The sequence below is a fragment of the Pelophylax lessonae genome (genome assembly GCF_965119305.1).
Source record: "Pelophylax lessonae genome assembly, chromosome: 4".
Taxonomy (NCBI): Eukaryota; Metazoa; Chordata; class Amphibia; order Anura; family Ranidae; genus Pelophylax; species Pelophylax lessonae.
The window spans coordinates 410201422-410219591 of NC_138771.1; the positions used below are offsets into that span (position 1 = coordinate 410201422).

Here is an 18170-nt window from a genome sequence, read left to right on the forward strand (position 1 = left end):
CTTTTATATAAGGGGATATTTGGAGCTTGCCCTGTCAATGTGAGGGCACTGACCAAATAAAAACCTTCTGGTTCATCCTGGAAGCGCTGATGGAGAAGAGCACGAAGAGCAGAGTTTTTAAATCCCCAGACCACTGGAGGAGCAGCTGCAGGGTTGATGAAAGCTCTGCAACCCTGGTCGTAAGTACAGCGGGGACTGGAGAGGGTGTTAGTTCATCTTTACATTTTTTTTTCTGTAACGGTGAACTAACCCTTAAAACAATGACTTGAAATAATATATAAGAAAAACAACCTAGCAAAGGAAGGTTATAAATGCCTAACAGTCTGGCAGGCCCTGACTAGTAGTTAGCAAACTAGGCAAAGTTAATTTCTCTAGATGTCCCAAAAACCCAGCGGGAAGTTTGCAAACCCTGATCTTAGCATTGGACACCATTAAAATAGTTGGGAGCCAAATCTTGCTATGTCTTTGTGACCTTTTTAAAAACGAATTTGCACTTTAAAAAAAAAAAAAAAAGAAGGGCACTGCCATGTAAGATATGAACCTATGCAAAAAAAAAAAATGATCATCTTGTTCAGCACAGAGAAGCTGTGGCAGCACTACAGATCTCTCTACGGCTTCTGTTTGCAAACAGACCAGAGCGTCTGTCATTTGGTGGCAGTAGCACTACTGCCACTAAAAAACAGATCCCTGCTGGCTTCTGTTGGTAAACAAACAGGCCAAGGATCCTGGGTGATGTAACTGACCAAATAGAGCCATGACCATATTTGATCAATGAGATCACCCAAGATCCCTGGCTGAATCCTTTGCAATGAGCAACTGGATGTACATCAGGGACATTGCAAATTTTTTTTTTAAAAGAAGTAACAACAGTTATTATGTACCCCATACTCGTTCACCTGGGGAGGCAGATATCAGATGTCCCCCTAATCTAAAGGAGACTTCTAGGTTCAAATTAGTCCCCCCTAAAAACCCCCAATCTCTTTTAGAACTACGGTTGCCAATCTTTCTGATTCTACCAACCAGTTACTACAGGTTGGTGTGGGGCTAAATTTGAGAATGGATGGTAATTGGATCTGAAAAAGATGTCTGTCAACCGCAGCACAATCTTTAAGGAGCATGTCATGACAGAAATATAGAAAAATATTATCACAATATATTATCACAATATTCTTTTTTGAATACTAGCTTCTTGTCTGGTATGCTGAACTACTGTGACCAACTGACTTTTAACAAGCATACGGATAACGGGGCCTTGACTTTTCTCTGGCTTTCTTGATTCACATACTTGTTCCAAGTCTCTTTCTCAGAATGTAATAGCATAAAAACAGCCAACTAGCTTTTTCAGAATGGATCAGCAATGGCCTATTCCAGATCTCCTCCTTAGGTTTATTTTTTAAGAAAAAAAAAGGAAGCAAACCTGACCTTCAGAAAGGCATTGCTGGGAAATGAATTAAAAGGAAAATTCTCTCATCTTTTCACAATTCTATATAATCCAACCCCGCTGGTGGGTCCTCTAAAGTCCCCTCTCTCTCTCTCTCTCTCTCTCTCTCTCTCTCTCTCTATATATATATATATATATATATATATATATATACATACAGTATCTCACAAAAGTGAGTACACCCCTCACATTTTGTAAATATTTTATTATATCTTTTCATGTGACAACACTGAGGGAATGATACTTTGATACAGTGTAAAATAGTGAGTGTACAGCTTGTATAACAGTGTAAATTTGCTGTCCCCTTAAAGGAGTAGTCTGAAGCCCCATTCCACAAAATGCCAGAATTTAGCCAATTGAAATACCTTTTCAATGTCGCCACTTTCAAGAAAATCGGCCCAGCGGTTATTCTTTTATTCCCTCCCGAAGTTTTCAGCACTTCCGGGTTTTCTTCTATGGCCGCCATGATAAAACTACCTCTCCCAGCATGCCCGCTTATCTCTTCCGGTAATCTCCTGCCCTCCCCCTGTGACTCCTCCGCTCGGCCCCCTCCCTAAATTATAATATTACACGCCCCCTCCTCTCGCACCTATTTCCCTATCCCCGCCTCATAAAATACGTCCTCTTCTATTGGCTTGCCGAGCTCCGATTTTTCTACGGTCTGACGTGCGCATGCGCGGTACGTAACCGCTGATTGGAGGACAGCGCTCCAATCGGCGTTTGCTGAGCTGAGCCAATGACAGCTCAGCTCAGCGCATATATGCATAAATTAGGTCAGGGGGAGTATTCGACTCCGGGCGTGGAGGCCGGCGCAGCCCGCAGTGACTCCTGGGAATCGATGAGTCACCGGGCGAAGATTGCGGCGGATGAAGAAGAAAGAAGTCGAGCGTCATCACAAGACCCAACTTCCGGCCGGAGAGAAAAACGAGGAGAAGACCAGGAAAAAGACCATAAGGAAAACGTGAGTATATTTGAATGTGTTATAACTTTGTGTGATGCTCTATTTCCCCCAGAAAAACTTTGCTTTAGACTACTCCTTTAAAACAACTCAACACAAAGCCATTAATGTCTAAACCGCTGGCAACAAATGTGAATACATCCCTAGGTGAAAATGTCCAAATTGGGTCCAAATGTCAATACTTTGTGTGGCCACCATTATTTTCCAGCACTGCCTTAACCCTATTGAGCATGGAGTTCGCCAGAGGTTCACAAGTTGCCACTGGAGTCCTCTTCCACTCCTCCATGTTGACATTACGAAACTGGTGGATGTTAGAGACCTTGCATTCCTCCACCTTCTTTTTGAGGATGCCCCACAGATGCTCAATAGGGTTTAGATGTGAAGACATGCTTGGCCAGTCCATCACCTTTACCCTCAGATTCTTTAGCAAGGCAGTGGTCATCTAGGAGGTGTGTTTGGGATTGTTATCATGTTGAAATACTGCCCTGAGGCCCAGTCCCCAAAGGGAGGGGATCATACTCTGCTTCAGTATGTCACAGTACATGTTGGCAATCATGGTTCCCTCAATGAACTGTAGCTCCCCAGTTCCGGCAGCACTCATGCAGCCCCAGACCATAACACTCCCATCACCATGCTTGACTGTAGGAAAGACACACTTGTCTTTGTACTCCTCACCTGGTTGCCACACACACACGCTTGACTCCATCTGAACCAAATAAGTTTATTCTGGTCTCATCAGACCACAGGACATGGTTCCAGTAATCCATGCCCTTAGTCTGCTTGTCTTCAGTAAACTGTTTGTGGGCTTTCTTGTGCATCAACTTCAGAAGAGGCTTCCTTCTGGGACTACAGCCATGCAGACCAATTTGATGCATTGTGCGGCGTATGGTCTAGGCACTGACAGGCTGACCCCTCACCCCTTCAACCTCTGCAGCAATGCTGGCAGCACTCATATGTCTATTTTCCAAAGACAACCTCTGAATATGATGCTAAGCACGTGCACTCAACTTCTTTGGTCGACCGTGGCATGGCCTGTTCTTAGTGGAACCTGTCCTGGTAAACTAATGTATGGTCTTGGCCACCGTGCTGCACCTCAGTTTCAATGTCTTGGGAATCTTCTTATAGCCTAGGCCACCTTTATGTAGAGCAACAATTCTTTTTTTCAGATCTTAAGAGAGTTCTTTTCCATGAGGTGCCATGTTGAACTTCCAGTGACCAGTATGAGAGAGTGAGAGCGATAACACAAAATTGAACACACCTGCCCCCCATTCACACCTAAAACCCCTTAACACTAACGAGTCACATGACATCGGGGAGGGAAAATGGCTAACTGGACATTATCACTTAGAGGTGTACTCACTTTTGTTGCCAGCGGTTTAGACATTAAGCTGCGTGTTGAGTTATTTTGAGGGGACAGCAAATTTACACTGTTATATAAGCTGTTCACTCACTACTTTACATTGTAGCAAAGTGTAATTTCTTCAGTGTTTTCACATGAAAATGATATAATAAAATATTCACAAAGATGTGAGGGAAGTACTCACTTTTGTAAGATACTGTATATATATATATATACAGTATATATATCTTTCATTAAAGTGGTAGTAAACCTCTGCCATAAAACAAAACAAAAAAACTTCCATCCGGGTTCGTGGACACCGGCTGTGCGAGTTGCTGGAGCCGCGATGCCGCATACATGCGGGAGCCCTCGTTACGGCATAGTGCTCTGAAGGTCCGCCACGGTATGTCCAGTCACCGGTGCACGTTTAGAAGATATTCAGTTTACCTACAGGTATACCTTATTATAGGCTTACCTTTAGGTAAAAATCACAAAGCGGACTTTAAGGTGCCGCTTTAAGGTGAACTTAAATTTTTCCCTTTTCTTTCACCTGTTGATCTCCCTGTAAGTTTGTTATTTTTTAACTTCCTAAAGTAGGCCAAGCTGTCCAACAAAAGTGGTGGACACTTACATTTTTTTCATTCAGTCATGGATTGAATAAAAAAAAAAAAAATAATGATTCCCATATCCACACAAGCAAGATGAATGGTGGAATCCCTCTGGCCAGGACATTGTATTCTGACAGCAGGACTCTCTGCTGTTAGAATAGACTGAACAGTGGCTGCTGATCAATGTAGGTTTTCCAGTGTGATCATTCAACAGAAATAGACCTAATGATCAACTTCTGTCCAAAAGGGAGGAATAAACACAGATTGAACCAGCTGAATTGCCATTCATCTGTACCCAGCTTAACACTACCCTCTTCCCATATTGAAAATGCTGCTGTGCAAGGGGGGCTTTCCTGCCCTTCCATAGAGTGGAGCCAAGGAAATTACATGCTGGCAGGATCCCCAGGTGCAAATAAAGGAAAAATACTACAAAAGGAAAAGCTATTGCAGTCACCACATTTAAAGCAGAACTAAACCCACCAATTTAAATGTTCCCAAAACACTTACATTCTAGACATGCCCCTAGTATTAACTGTCATGCTTACCACTGTGCTTAGGCCAGCTCTCAACCAAACGTTCAAGGATTTGAATGACCACTGTCATAGGTAAGCTCATGTGCATCACCATAACAACTACAGAATAAACAGATAGATGGTACCTTCCTTGGTTGAAAAGAATAGGAAAGTTTAGTTCTGTTTTAAGGATTGGAAAGCTGCCATATATAAATTTTGTTTGTTTAAAACAACTTAAAGCAGCCCTTATTGTATTACTTTTGTTTCTCATGTAAATAAGCAAACAAGGAACTCACATCATTAACCAGTTCTTGCCCTATAGCAAAATGATGGCTGGGTGGGATGCTAACCGACCTGGGTTGACGTTGAGTGATGCCCTCCCAGATCACGCTTAATTGCGAACTGTGGCACGATCTGTCACTGGCTGTGTCCATAGGACATAGCTGATGACTGATCAGTGTACAGGCCCGCTGACTGTACCATGTGATTGCTGTGAACAATCACAGCAGATCACGTGACAATTGTAGCTTGGCTTTCTTCCATGCCATCCATTGTGTACAATTGTGTTGTTATCTGTGATTGGTCACAGTGATCACATGCTACAGACAGGGCCAATAACAGCCAATCTGTACCACGTGATTAGATGTGACCAATCACAGCTAAACACAACAAAACACACTGAATGAATCAGTTTTATTCAGTAAAAATGAATGCTTATACCAGTGAAATTCACTTTTATAAACAATCATAATGTGTAAAAAAAAAAAATTCAGATCACTTCCCCAGAGTAGTACAGTGTTACTATGTTAACACTGCATTGCTCTGATCAAATAGTAAAAAAAAAAAAAAAATTAAAAATGTAATAAAAAGGAAAACAAAAATGAAAAAAAAAAAAAAATTACTTTGTTTTTACATACTGTCACCAGTCAGTTTCCCTGATCACCGCCATACCCATTTTATGGTAATTCTTAACTGAACTGGTAACAGCATGTGAAATATTAAAATATTAATTTCTCAATTTTCAAAAAAAAAAAAAAAAGAGAGAAAAAATACAACTTAAAAAGACTTGCCATGCCTCTTTTTAAATACCTTGGACATTCCAAAAAGGGGTCATTTGGGGGATATTTGTATGTCCTGGTGTTTTCAGGCATCCAGAAATGAGAGGCTATCAGTACATCAGGATTGATCAATTTTCAGATATACAGGTGCATCCGCTGACTGTGGAAAATTCACACTGGACCTCATGCAACTTGGATTGTGTGTCTCTCTACTTCCTACAGACCTTGATTTCCAAATGAAATGCAACATTTTCCACAGTCCGTAATGAGCTGGGGAGCCATGTCATCTGCTGGTGATGGTCCACTGTGTTTTGTCAAGTCCAAAGTCAGTGCCGCCCTCTACCAGGAAATTCTAGAGCACTTCATGCTTCCCTCTGTTGGCCAGCTTCATGGAGATGCTGATTTTATTTTCCAGTAGGACTTGGCACCTGCCCACACTGCCAAAAGTACCAATACCTGGTTTAATGATCATGGTATCACGCCTGATATGCCAGCAAATTCGACTGACCCATAGAGAATCTGTGGGGTATAGTCAAGAGGAAAATGAGAGACACCAAACCCAACATTGCAGATGAGCTGAAGGCCGCTATCAAAGCAACCTGGGCTTCCATAACACCTCAGCAGTGCCACAAGCTGATCGCCTCCATGCCACGCTGCATTAATGCCCTATTACATGCAAAAGGAGCCCCGACCAAGTATTGAGTGCATACTATACTGTACATGGACATGCTTTTCAGAAAGCCAACATTTCTGTATTAAAAATCCTTTTCTTTTATTGGTCTTATGTAATCTTCTAATTTTCTGAGCTGCTGATATTTGGGTTTTTCACTAGCTGTAAGCCATATTCATCAAAATTAAAATAAAGAAATGCTAGAAATATATCACTCTGTGTGTAATGCATCTATATAAAATATATGAGTTTCACTTTTTGAATTGAATTACTGAAATAAATTTACTTTTTGATGATGTTCAAATTTTATGACAGGCACCTGTATACCATAGTATATGGACTCTATAACTTTCCTGCAGACTAAATAATATACACTGATCTGGGTTATTTTCACCAAAAAAATGTAGCAGAATACATTTTGGCCTACATTTAAGAAGAAAAATTATTTTTTGCAAAATGTTATAACAGAAACTAAGAAAAACACATTTTTTGCTCAATTTTTTTTTGTTTATTAAGCAAAAAATAAAAAACCTAGTGGTGATTAAATACCACCAAAAGAGAACTCTATTTGTGTGAAAAAAATCATAAAAATGTCATATGGGTGGAGTGTTGCACGACTGCGCAATTGTCATTCAAAGGGAGACAGTGCTAAAAGCTGAGAATTGGCCTGGGCAGGAAGGGGGGAAAAGTGCCCGGTATTGAAGTAGTTAAACAGACTTCTTTGGAGAGCAGGCACAAAACAGATAGAGAATACTTTGGCCTTTAATTCCCCGTACACACGCGTCGAAAATTGGCAGGGAATTTTCGGCCAACGTCCGATCTGCCGATTTTCCGCTTGTTAGTATGATGCTTCCAACAACCAACTCCGACTTTTTGGCCTGAAAAAAATCTGGTGTGCAGGCTATAAAATTTTTGTTGGCCGTCAACACAACAGCCGATTTTTGTGCAGTCAGTACAGATTTGGACAGGGAAAAATCTGATGAGCAAGTCTGGGCATGCTCAGAGAAGAAAAAACACAAAGAAAACAAACCAACACATGACATCACTTCTGAAGTAGAATTTTGTTGGCCGAGAAAATTTGTGTGCAGTCTAGGCACATTCCAACCAACAAAACACAACTTGGACAAAAGTTGGACGATCGGTCGGCCGATAATCGTTGCGTGTGTACGAGGCTTTACTCAGCCCTGCCACAATATAGTCACATTGGTGGATAGCCTATAATCTCATAAGAGCTTCATTTATTATCTATCTTGATAGGCAGAGAGAGAGAGAGAGAGAGAGAAAGAAAAAGAGATAAGTGTATATGTTTTTTGTGTTGTGTAACATAACCCTTAAGGCATTATTTTTGAGAAAATCTGCTTGGAACTGTTTTGCATTTTCCCCCATCCTCCATTTGACAGAACACACACTGGATTAATTTGCTAGAAAATGTTCTGCCAGAATTTCTGTTCTTGGGAAGGGTGAGGCTTCAACTTTTAATGGAATCACTTAAAGATTTATCTGTAATAAAGAAACAAACATAAAATAAAAAAAAAAAGAAAGAAAGAATTTTTCTCAGCTGCATAATGGTCTTTTTCAGCTTTTTTTTTTTTTTGATGGCATCATTAGTTGCTATGGTATTGTATCTTGGCAAGGTTGCCAAGCAGTTAAGATGCATCACCATTTGGCTCACTGTAGAATAAAAACAGTATGCAAAATGTACTTAATTGGCAAGTCAACAACGGTAGGATGAAAAATGTATCGTTCTTGTATAGTGCACAGTTGCACAGTTATATTATGTCGGTACAAAAATAAAAACAATTTCAGGGCTAGCTACCTGCAATAGTCAATGTTCTTGTCAAATTACATTATTTTGTGTTAGTAAATACTGTAGATTACATAATTCCCCAATAATGAAGCACTGACAGCATTGTTTACTGCTGTGTGGGGCTCCATTAGAGAGATTTATCCTTACTTCCTGTCTGTCACAACATTATTCATACAGGAAATGAGGGTTAATCTCCACCGCACCACAGGCAGAAATATAATTTTTTTTTTATTTATAGTAGGGTAAGGCTAGAACCCCTGTGAGATTCGTATTTCCATTCCTGTTGCAGATTTTCCTTCATTACTTATAGGGTGAAATTTTTGTCAGCAGGACAGAAATAAAGAATACATCCTCCCCAATTTAAGCACTAGATAGCAGTATAAACCCTACAGGGGGTCTAATCCTTCCCTACTATCCAAAAACTAAAAAAAAAAAAAGTGTTTGTCTCAACATGCAATTGAAATCACCCATACCTAAGTCAGACATTGTAAGTGATGCAACATATTTAATTAATGTTTGTGACAACTGAGCAATTGATTATAACACAGTACAGTATTTGCTTTCTCCGACATACATTTTTGCTTGGAGATTGACTTTCAGGGTTAAACTACAGTTAAGTTTAGGATTAGTAGTTAGGGCTTGTTAGTGTAGTTAAATTTAGTTAGCTCAGGGCCAAGCCAGGGTTTAGTGAGTCAGGGATGGATGACTCCTGGTGCCTCCCGCTGTTTCTAGAACATTGGAGAATGTTTTAGAGCTAGTGGGCAGGAGGTTAGGAGGCGCTGCCTGGAATATTTATGAGACCTAAGCCAATCCCCAGTAGTGAGCTGGCAGGGGGCAGAGTTTACCTCATAAATAGACATGGGCAATGCCAGCTGGGCATTCGGATAGAGATACAGTGTTAAGACAGCTACGTGCTGAAGGGCCAAGGTGCTGAAGGGGTCCTGCCAAAATGTGCGGGAGGGGGCCCTTCTTGGAGGCACGAGAGAAAGAGGGGGGCAGTGTGGGTGGATCAGCGCTGCTTGGGACTGGCAGGGGGGAGAATGCCGCCAGTGGTCAGTCTTCCCTGGGGACAGCCGTATGCTTGAGTCTTCTACATTCCCTGGGGGTCAGCAGGGTGGGCTGGTGGGAGTTGGCCAGGTGGTGTGGAGAAGTTGGCATGGAGGGCTAGTGAAAGCGGCTGCTGCAGCTAGCAGGGCCTAAAGATGTGGTGCTGGGATCAGTGGCCACAGAGAGAAAATTATATGAACGTACAACTGTGTCACTTTACTTTTCTTCATTTATAGGGACTGCAAGCTCCTGCCTGTAATGGGCTGTTGCTACATCTGACTGGAGCCTGTGAGATCCTCACAGAGTGACATAGCTGGAACAAGCAAGTGTGTGCTGGAGGAAGAAGTTGAAGCTGTGCATAGATACTGTACTGTATATGCAGGGCTGCTGATAGAAATCGCGGGGCCCCTCACAGACTACCTGACAGGGCCCCCAAGAAAATATTAAAGCTATATTTAGCTAAAAATACAATAAAATCATTATTAGCGGAAACAAATACAACATAACTCACTGAATTCCAGCTAAATCTAAAAGAAAAAACTGAGTTAATAAATAAAAATGAAGATGAGATGAAAAAAATATACAGGCTGGGCAGTTAGAGCTCTAGATCAGAGAGACAGAGGGAGAGAAACAAAGGTACAGAGATAACAAACTCAGGAGCAGAGCTAACATTAGAGCCAGGGCTGGGAGGGGGCCCACACAGGGAGGGGCATTAGTGAGGGACGACTGTCTCTTTCTCAGAAGATAAAAGCTGGCAGCAGGGAAAGACCAGCTTTCAGCTGCTGAAGGAAGAGTTCATCACTAAGCCCCCTCCCTGTTTTGGCCTCCTACTAAATCCAAAGGGGGGCACACAGAAAATGCTGAGGGTAAGCTAGCTGTTTTGAAATTGCACTGGGGTGGCTCTGAAATAAATTGCTGCCAGTGCTATCCCTACCCCATTTTAAAGCAGTGGTGATGGGAACTCAGGCCTCATATACATGGAGGCTAAAAATAAGCTGGGCATAAAATGTCTGCACCCGAGGAGCTACAGGTGCCACCATATACAGCCTTCTATACAAGTTAATGTTCTCTTGATAAAAGCTGATGCTTCAGATACTGTATATAGATTTTGCAGTTCATCTCACTGCTCCTCTCTGAACTCTCTTCTGTTCTCTGTCTCTTTCTCTCTTCCCTCCCTCTTTCACTCTGTTCCTCTTTCTTCTTCCCTCCCTTATTTGTTCACTCTGTTCCTCTTTCTTTCTTTCGTTATCTCATCCTTTCCTCTCTCTTCATATATCTTTCTGCTCTCTCTTTTTCCCTTTCTGTCCATCTATATATATATATATATATATATATTCTCTATCTCTCTCTCTGCTGTATCTCTATCTTTTCAGTCTCTCTCTCTCTCTATCTATCTTTATTCTGTATTATATAATCTTTATCTCTGTCTCTTTCTTTATCTTTGCCCCTCTCTCTTTCTCTCTTCTCTTTATCTCTCTCTCTGCCCCTCTCTTTCTCCCTACCTCTCTGCTTCTTTCTCCATCTTTATCTTATATTATACAATATATATTATATTTATCTATCTGTCTCTCTCTCTCTCTCTCTGCCCCTCCAGCTGTAATTCTTTCTATATCTTGTTTTCTCTATCTGTGGCTTTCAGAGTCTCTTTCCCCTTCCATCTCTCTCTCTCTCTCTCTCTCTCTCTCTCCTTCTTTCTCCATTTCTCTCTCTTTCTCTGTCTGTCTCTCTCCATCTCTTTCTCTGTCTCTCCATCTCTCTCCCCATCTATATATCTATCTCTCTTTTCCTCTCAGTCTCTCTCTCTCTCTGTCTGGGATCTTAGTTTTTAGATAAAGTGAAAGCAGAGATTTTTTAGGGCAGTGTCACAATGCTTCCCACCTCTGGCAGAGAGAACCCTCTTTGTTCATTCATTACATATTGAATTCCTGATACTTTCCCTTGTAACAGAAGTGACAGGATGCATTCAATGACACTGCTATATGGTTAGTTAGCATTTTATTTCCAACCTGAAAAAAAAAACGTTTCTGTTTTCAGACAGCTTGATTGAAAAGCACACATGTCAAAGCATAACTTTTTTCTATTTACTATAGAAGCCTTTAGGCTGACTCGGGAAAAAATAACAGGCAAACACATATTTAGGTATAGCAATCCAGCAAACGTTCACAAAGTTAATTAAATAAAGAGACAATCTGGACGTTCCTTGAATTTATAGCCCTGCCTGAGTTTATGTGAAATAAATGTGTCTTCAGACAGTCAGTCATCACCAACCTCCTCAGTTCCTGCAGTGCTGCTTCCTGTGGAGAAATTTCGGCTGATCTGCTTCCTCTCCACCTCACAGCTTCCATGGGGAGGAGAGCTGAGTGCTGTGAGCAGGGGAAGATAGATCACTCCGCCAGGGCAGGCAATATACAGAGAATCCTATGCAGAGCAGGCACTGAATTGACATGCGCCCGAAATAGAAGAAGTAGTCCCTCCCACACCTACCAGCACATCACTGCAGAGGGGCCCAGAAAAAGGAAAAACTCACCCAGCTAAGTCATTAGGAGGTGCTGCCTGGTTTTAATTCAGAAAGGCTTTTTTTTAATCTGCACTATGTGTTTGATTTTTAGAATGCCCGGGCCCCCCTGCTGAGCTGAGGACTCAGGGCCCGGTACAACAGGGCTGGTTGTACTGGCTTATCAGCGGCCCTGTGTATATGGACTGTATGTGGGGAGATGTCCCTGGGGTTGTGGCCGAGGCTTTGTTGCTGAAGTCGGATGGGCATCCCATGGCCTCCCATCCCTATCCAGGTTGTTGACCCTCAATAAATAACAAAAGGTAAGGTCATGGACTGTTCTCTGGCTCTGGAATGCCTGTGAAAATTCTGGCTGTGCAAGAGTGGGGAATCCAGTTTACTTGCGGCTTCTAAGGGGGTGTGATTCAGGAGGATCAGGGATGCTCTGTGAAAAACCACTGCGCAGAACAGATTTGTATAACATTTATATTTTTTTAATAAAAATGATTCTTTTACAATCACTTTAACCACTTGCCGACTGCTCACAGTAATCCCACTGCGGCAGTGCGGCTCCCCTGGGTCCAGCGACATAGACCTACGTCGCTGGACTCCTAGTGGTTCCTAGGGAGGCGCGCTCCGGAGTCGGCCCGGAGGAGGAGAGGCGGCGGTTGGCCGCCTCCCTTCCCCGATCCTCGGGGAAACTGTGAGAAGACCTGCCTGCTTATGTAAACAAAGAAGGGGGATCTTCTCAGTGACACACAGGAGGAGATCACAGGATTCAGCATAGCTGAACCTGCGATCTCTGTCTCTGTCACATAACCCCCCCACACACACATCAGAAAGCATGAGGCATACATTTAACCCATTGATCACCCAAAGGGTTTAACCCCTTCCCAGCCAGTATCATTATTACAGTAACAGTGCATATTTTTAGCACTGGTTACTGTAGTAATGTCACTGGTCCCCCCAAAAGTGTCAAAAATGTCAGTTAGGGGTATGATCTGTCCACCACAATGTCGCAGTCCCCCCTAAAAATCGCAGATCGCCACCATTAATAGTAAAAAAAATAAATAAATAAAAATGACATAAATCATTACAGTAGTTAGTAAACACGATTACTTTTGCGCAAACCAATCAAAATACGCTTATTATGATTTTTTTTACCAAAAATATGTAGCAGAAAACAAATTGGCCTAAAATGTTAAAAATTTTGATTTTTAAAATTTTTTTTGGGGAATGTTATACAGCAGAATGTGAAAAATATTGTTGTTTTTTTTTTCAAAATGTTTGCACTTTTTTGTTTATAGCGCAAAAATTAAAAATCGCACAGGTGATCAAATACCACCAAAAGAAAGCTCTATTTGTGGTGAAAAAAGAACGTCAATTTCGTTTGGGTACAGCTTCTCACGACTGTGCAATTGTTCGTTAAAGTAATGCAGTGCAGAATCGCAAAATAGGGCCTGGTCAGGAAGGGGGTAAAATCTTCCGGGACTGAAGTGGTTAAGTGCAGCAATTTGGAATAGGTCTAGTATGCTACATGTAAAATTATGATGTGTCCCCTGGTGATTAGTGGGAACTCAGCTAAAAAGATCTTTGGTGTCAGGTCTTAGTTTCTTAAAAATTAATTCAACATTGCTTAAACTTTGGGTGTAGCTAGACCTGGGGCACCAAGCAGGAGACAAGGGTATGTGCCTCAAGTGCTGGGGTCTACAAAGTCCATCAAAGCAACACAAGCACATCAAAGAAATATTGATGGTTACAAAAGCACATGAAACATCTCTATTGTGCAGCTATGTTTAGATATAGGTTCAAATATAATCTACATAAATCAAATAAGAATGAGGACAATGAAAGTTAAAAAGACCTGTCAGCAACACACAATTCAGTAACAAGATAAAGTTCACAGCAAAAGTTTAATTTTGTTAATTAATAACATATAAATCTAAGCACACACACTTGTCACTTATTCCAGTTTTATGTTATTCTGTAAATGATAAACCAAAATTAAAGTATAACTAAAGGCAACATTTTTCCAGAGTGGAGAGGGTTTCGAACACTTATTATGCTTTTATTGCTATCTGTGTCCCCATTAGGGAGATTCACCCTCTATATTTGTCCTGTTTACCATTTTCATTGAAAGTGAAAGTAAAGGAATATGCCAAATTTTGGGTTGTCCCCAGAAAAGTAATAGAGGTGAAATCTTTCGATGAGGACACTAGTTCTGGTGACTTGGGGTCTCCAAGAGATTCCCTTAATTTTCAGGGAATTCCTCTCACTTCCTGCTTTGGCTATGGGACAGAAAGTGAAGGTAATTCTCCCCAATGGGACACAGATGGCAGAAAAAAATTAACAGGTGTTATAATCCTCCCTTACTCTATCCAAATTGAAAGGTTTTGCCTATAGTTCTACTTTAAAGGGTAGGATAGGGTAGCTAGGGTTAGGAAGCACCCAGCAATATGGGGCAAAGCACTATGGGGTTGATTTACTAAAACGGGAGAGTGCAACATCTGGTACAGCTGTGCAATCAGCTTCTAACCTCAGCTTGTTCAAATAAGCTTTGCCAAAAAAACTGGAAGCTGGTTTCTATGCAGAGCTGCACCGTATTTTTCACTCTCCAGTTGTAGTACGGTAAATCAATGCCTATTGGCTAAAATACATTTTACATTTATTTTGACACTTTGTTTTATTTTCAGCTTTAACAATTTTTAATCATGTGTTTTACCATTTTGAGGCACTAAGGCCCCGTTCACACTGGGGCGATCCGACTTACCGGGGCGACCTTCGAGGTCGTGGTGCGAGCCAGGTCGCCTCACAGGTCGCCCCAGTGTGAACGGGGACTAACTATGTGGACTGGTTGTAATACTCTCCAGTTTTAGCAAATCAACACTTTTATTGTACTTTGTCCCATAAAGAACATAACAGAAAAAAATATAATGATAGACATTCTTAAAGACCGAAAGTTATTATCACATGCTGTATTTCAGGAACTGGATGGATTAATGTGATTATGAAGCAAAAAGACTGCAAACAAAGTTTAAACGTGCAAGGAAGCAGACATATATCATAATGTAAAAAGATTGTAAGCTCAGAAATATGTGGTCTCACTCCTTTGACATCAAACACCTAATAGCTTAAAGGATAATCATCGGAGCAGAAATGTACACAATGGTCAAGATTGTATAGACGATTAAAGGTTGTTTTAAATACGCATCTCTAGTGTTGGAATAATTAATTCGCTTTTAACTAATTGTGTTTTTCTGGTTTTATCACTGTAAAAAAGCAGAAAATGCTATGCAAATATCTTTTATGAAAAGCCAACATATTTTGTGCATTTGTGGACTGATAGCAATGTGGACTAGACATGGCAGAGCCACAGTGAGTTTTCAGTCCTCAATGTAATTCCCCACACTCCACACAAGCACAATAATTTTAACACTAGGAGTGAAAACATTGAAATCGTAAACTGTAACTGACATTGGTAGAAAAAAATCAGATGACACGAGATACTGCTGCATCTGCCAGGAGAACACATTTGTTTTGTACATTAAAAACCTTTGGACTGGAAGAAAGCAAATACACTTTGACAGGACATGTAGTTGTGTGTAAAAGTACTGCATCTGCAAAGGAGAATAAACCACAGAACCAAATTCCATTATGGGAAGGGTCCAGACAGATGAATTTGTAGCTGGTTATCTTGGAGGTAAGCATATCTTTCGTTGCACTATTTTCGTAATGATAACCTCTTAGACATTTTTACAGATTTTCAGGATTATTCATTTTCCACTGTGTGACAGTCATAATAATGTCAGATAATTTTCTGTTACCAAATTACTGGGTTTTTTTTTTTGTTTTGTTTTTCCTATACAGGCGCTTCTAGTGTTATTGTTGGACATCCTTTGGACACTGTTAAGGTATGTGAATTCCTTACGTTTGTCAGCATTCCTCTGGTACCAATCATGTTTTTTTGATGCTATAATGTTATAGTATAAGAAAAGCAACATAATATAAAAGTAAATATTTCATTTCTTATTATGTAAAAGAAAAAAAAAAAAGCATTGGTAAGCCAATATATTAAGGCCCCTTTCACATGGGCAGTGTGCTGGACAGACTCCGTTTTACTGGGGATCGATGCCCGCTGAGCAGGCAGGTGACAGGTCTGTCTCCTCTCTGTGTGCAAAGATGGAGCTGTCAGATCCCCGCTCTCCTCTATGGGAGATCGGTTGAAAACGGACGCCTGTCCGTTTTCATCCAATCCTATCCGATCCGAACCTCAAGATGGATGGAAAATAGGGTTTCTATCTGTCTGGATTTCACAGACAGGATCGGATCGGATAGCAGCGGGTGTCAGTGGAGATGTCTTTCTTTCAATGTAAAACCCCTGATAGGGACATGAGGGAAAGCTGTATAGTTATTGTAAATGTTAAGTTTTATCTGACCCTTACAGATCCCCTGAAACCCATTCATGGACCAGGTTGAGAACCCCTGCTCTACCCCTTTAGCCAGTTGTTCTGGATTTGAGGGGCTACAGCAAAATTCATTTTTTACATCGTACATTTTGGTGTGATTAGGCCACGTTTCAATCTAAATACTTATTCTGAAGCTTGGGAATGTGTATGTGAGCACTTATTTGGTAAATTCAGGGCACTTGGCCACAAGTGCAGAAAACTTGAATGAATGAAGATACGTAAGATAAAACTAGGCAATGAAAAACTCCTAGAATCCCAGAATCCAATGCTACAATTAATCTCTAACAAAAAGCCACTTCATAAAGACAATGCTAAGCCTGTGCCCACTCCACCAGTCCAGCATACCTCTGTTACCTCACTGCCAGTAACAGAAGAGGGTCCTGTCGTGCACCTAGTGTGGACTTAATGTATGCACCTATTAACTCCTTCACTTCCCGTACCTCGAGACCAGGCAATAGACCTCAGTAACATGAGTAGGGATCCAGTTGTTATTGGATACCAACCACTAGGAAAGGAGCCAGATAACAACCTCCTCGTTACTGGAGAATCTTTCATCTTACCAGGTACCACGTTCAACGACTGGTTGCTTGTGTCTTGAACTTGTGCTTGGGTACTCTTGGCAACTACACTCCTCTTCTTGTCCAGCCAAGTAAAGCATTTGTAGTTTGCTTTAGTGCTTTACAGACCCTGGTTCTTTAGATACGCCAAACCCAACATGTATCCCTTTGAATAACTTCAGACAGGGCTCTAAACATTTAATATAACTTTACTGAACAAGTGTGACATAACAGATCAATATGAACAATATCCTTCCACTAACCCTAATAAGGCTGCCTAGGTATGCCTCTCTGAGGTGAGAATCCATTATGGCATTGTCCATGGCTTGGATGCCTCTTAAAGTCCCAGTGTCTTCAGTGGACTGCAAGGTGTAGCACTTCCAGTACCATGAGCGGAACCAATCAATTTAGCCAAGAAGAAGCCCTGAACCTCAGCCTCCCCCTTTTTTTAACACAGGTGGGCTGGCTAGGACCAAAAGCTTAGGGACTGAGCTTACAACAATTAAGCCTTACTCCCAGTCTGGGCTGGCTGCTATCTCACTAGTACCAATGCATTTCAACCTGCTTACACATGCCCCCCCCTTTTCGCAAGCTGTCCCAGCTGGGACTAGCACCAAATAAATAACACACATATATTAAAATATACAATTCTAACATTAACAATGTAAATAGTGATGCAGCAGGAACATAAACCATTAAAACAGCTTTTAAACAGGAACAGTTTCAAGTCTCTTATTTAGACATAGAAATTTGGGTCTGGAAGAAAGATCTTCTCTCCCTTGATTGGGTAGGTGCCCATTATCTGATAGACAACTGGGTAGGCATAATTTGGTTTAACCAGTTCTACTTGGTCCATAAAAATATGGCAGCCAGTGTTCTACTCTTCCTAGATTTTATGATACTGAGCTTCGTTGAATTTGTTTTGGTACCAGAATTCTCTGAGGTGTTCCAGTAAGCGGAGCCTCTCCCAGGTAGCAGAATGTAAATCTTTGGTCGTTCTTCCTCGAGCTTCCTGAACAAGTTCTTGGGCACATAAGGGAACAGAATTGGACAAACGGTTCGGCCTGAGCATGAGTTTGCCCGTTCGACAAACGGGACGTTCAAAACGTTTGTTTGGCCCACCGAATGACCACAACGCACTGCTCTGCTGCACAGTGCATTGGAAGCCCTGATTGGCTGAAGCAATGAATGCTTTGCCCAATCAAGGCACATA

General features: G+C 41.3%; 1 protein-coding gene across 1 annotated transcript in view; it reads left to right on the forward strand.

The window, feature by feature from the left end:
- Positions 1-15370: 15370 nt before the first annotated feature.
- Positions 15371-18170, forward strand: part of SLC25A48 (solute carrier family 25 member 48) — a 98530-nt gene continuing 95730 nt past the window's right edge. The window contains exons 1-2 of the mRNA XM_082252705.1: positions 15371-15634; positions 15802-15845. Of these exons, the coding sequence (XP_082108831.1) occupies positions 15589-15634; positions 15802-15845 (90 nt within the window). The 5' untranslated portion in view covers positions 15371-15588. The remainder of the gene's footprint in view (positions 15635-15801; positions 15846-18170) is intronic.